Source organism: Penaeus monodon, chromosome 29 (assembly GCF_015228065.2).
Source record: "Penaeus monodon isolate SGIC_2016 chromosome 29, NSTDA_Pmon_1, whole genome shotgun sequence".
Classification (NCBI taxonomy): domain Eukaryota; kingdom Metazoa; phylum Arthropoda; class Malacostraca; order Decapoda; family Penaeidae; genus Penaeus; species Penaeus monodon.
Genome location: NC_051414.1, coordinates 34723119 through 34723359, shown reverse-complemented (window position 1 = coordinate 34723359; position 241 = coordinate 34723119). Strand labels below are relative to the sequence as shown.

Here is a 241-nt window from a genome sequence, read left to right as displayed (position 1 = left end):
CACTAAATAGCACTTGGCGAAACCGCTCTTTCTTTTTCCCCCAACAGCTGTTATCCTATGACTCTCCTCGCGGTGGCATAACGGTGGTGACAGAGCACGGGCCTACGTCCACCTCTCGCCTGCTCATTCAGAAAGCCACGCTCAGTGACGCTGGGAGATACACCTGCCGACCCGCCAACGCTGACCCGCACTTCCTCACCGTCCACATCATACATAGTAAGCTGGAGGTGTATTTCGTGTG

General features: G+C 55.2%; 1 protein-coding gene across 1 annotated transcript in view; it reads left to right on the top strand.

Annotated features, from left to right (window-relative positions):
• LOC119592200 overlaps positions 1 to 241 on the top strand; it is a 61892-nt gene that overhangs the window by 57951 nt on the left and 3700 nt on the right. Inside the window, exon 5 of the mRNA XM_037941033.1 lies at positions 48 to 216. Coding sequence (XP_037796961.1) covers positions 48 to 216 — 169 coding nt within the window. The remainder of the gene's footprint in view (positions 1 to 47; positions 217 to 241) is intronic.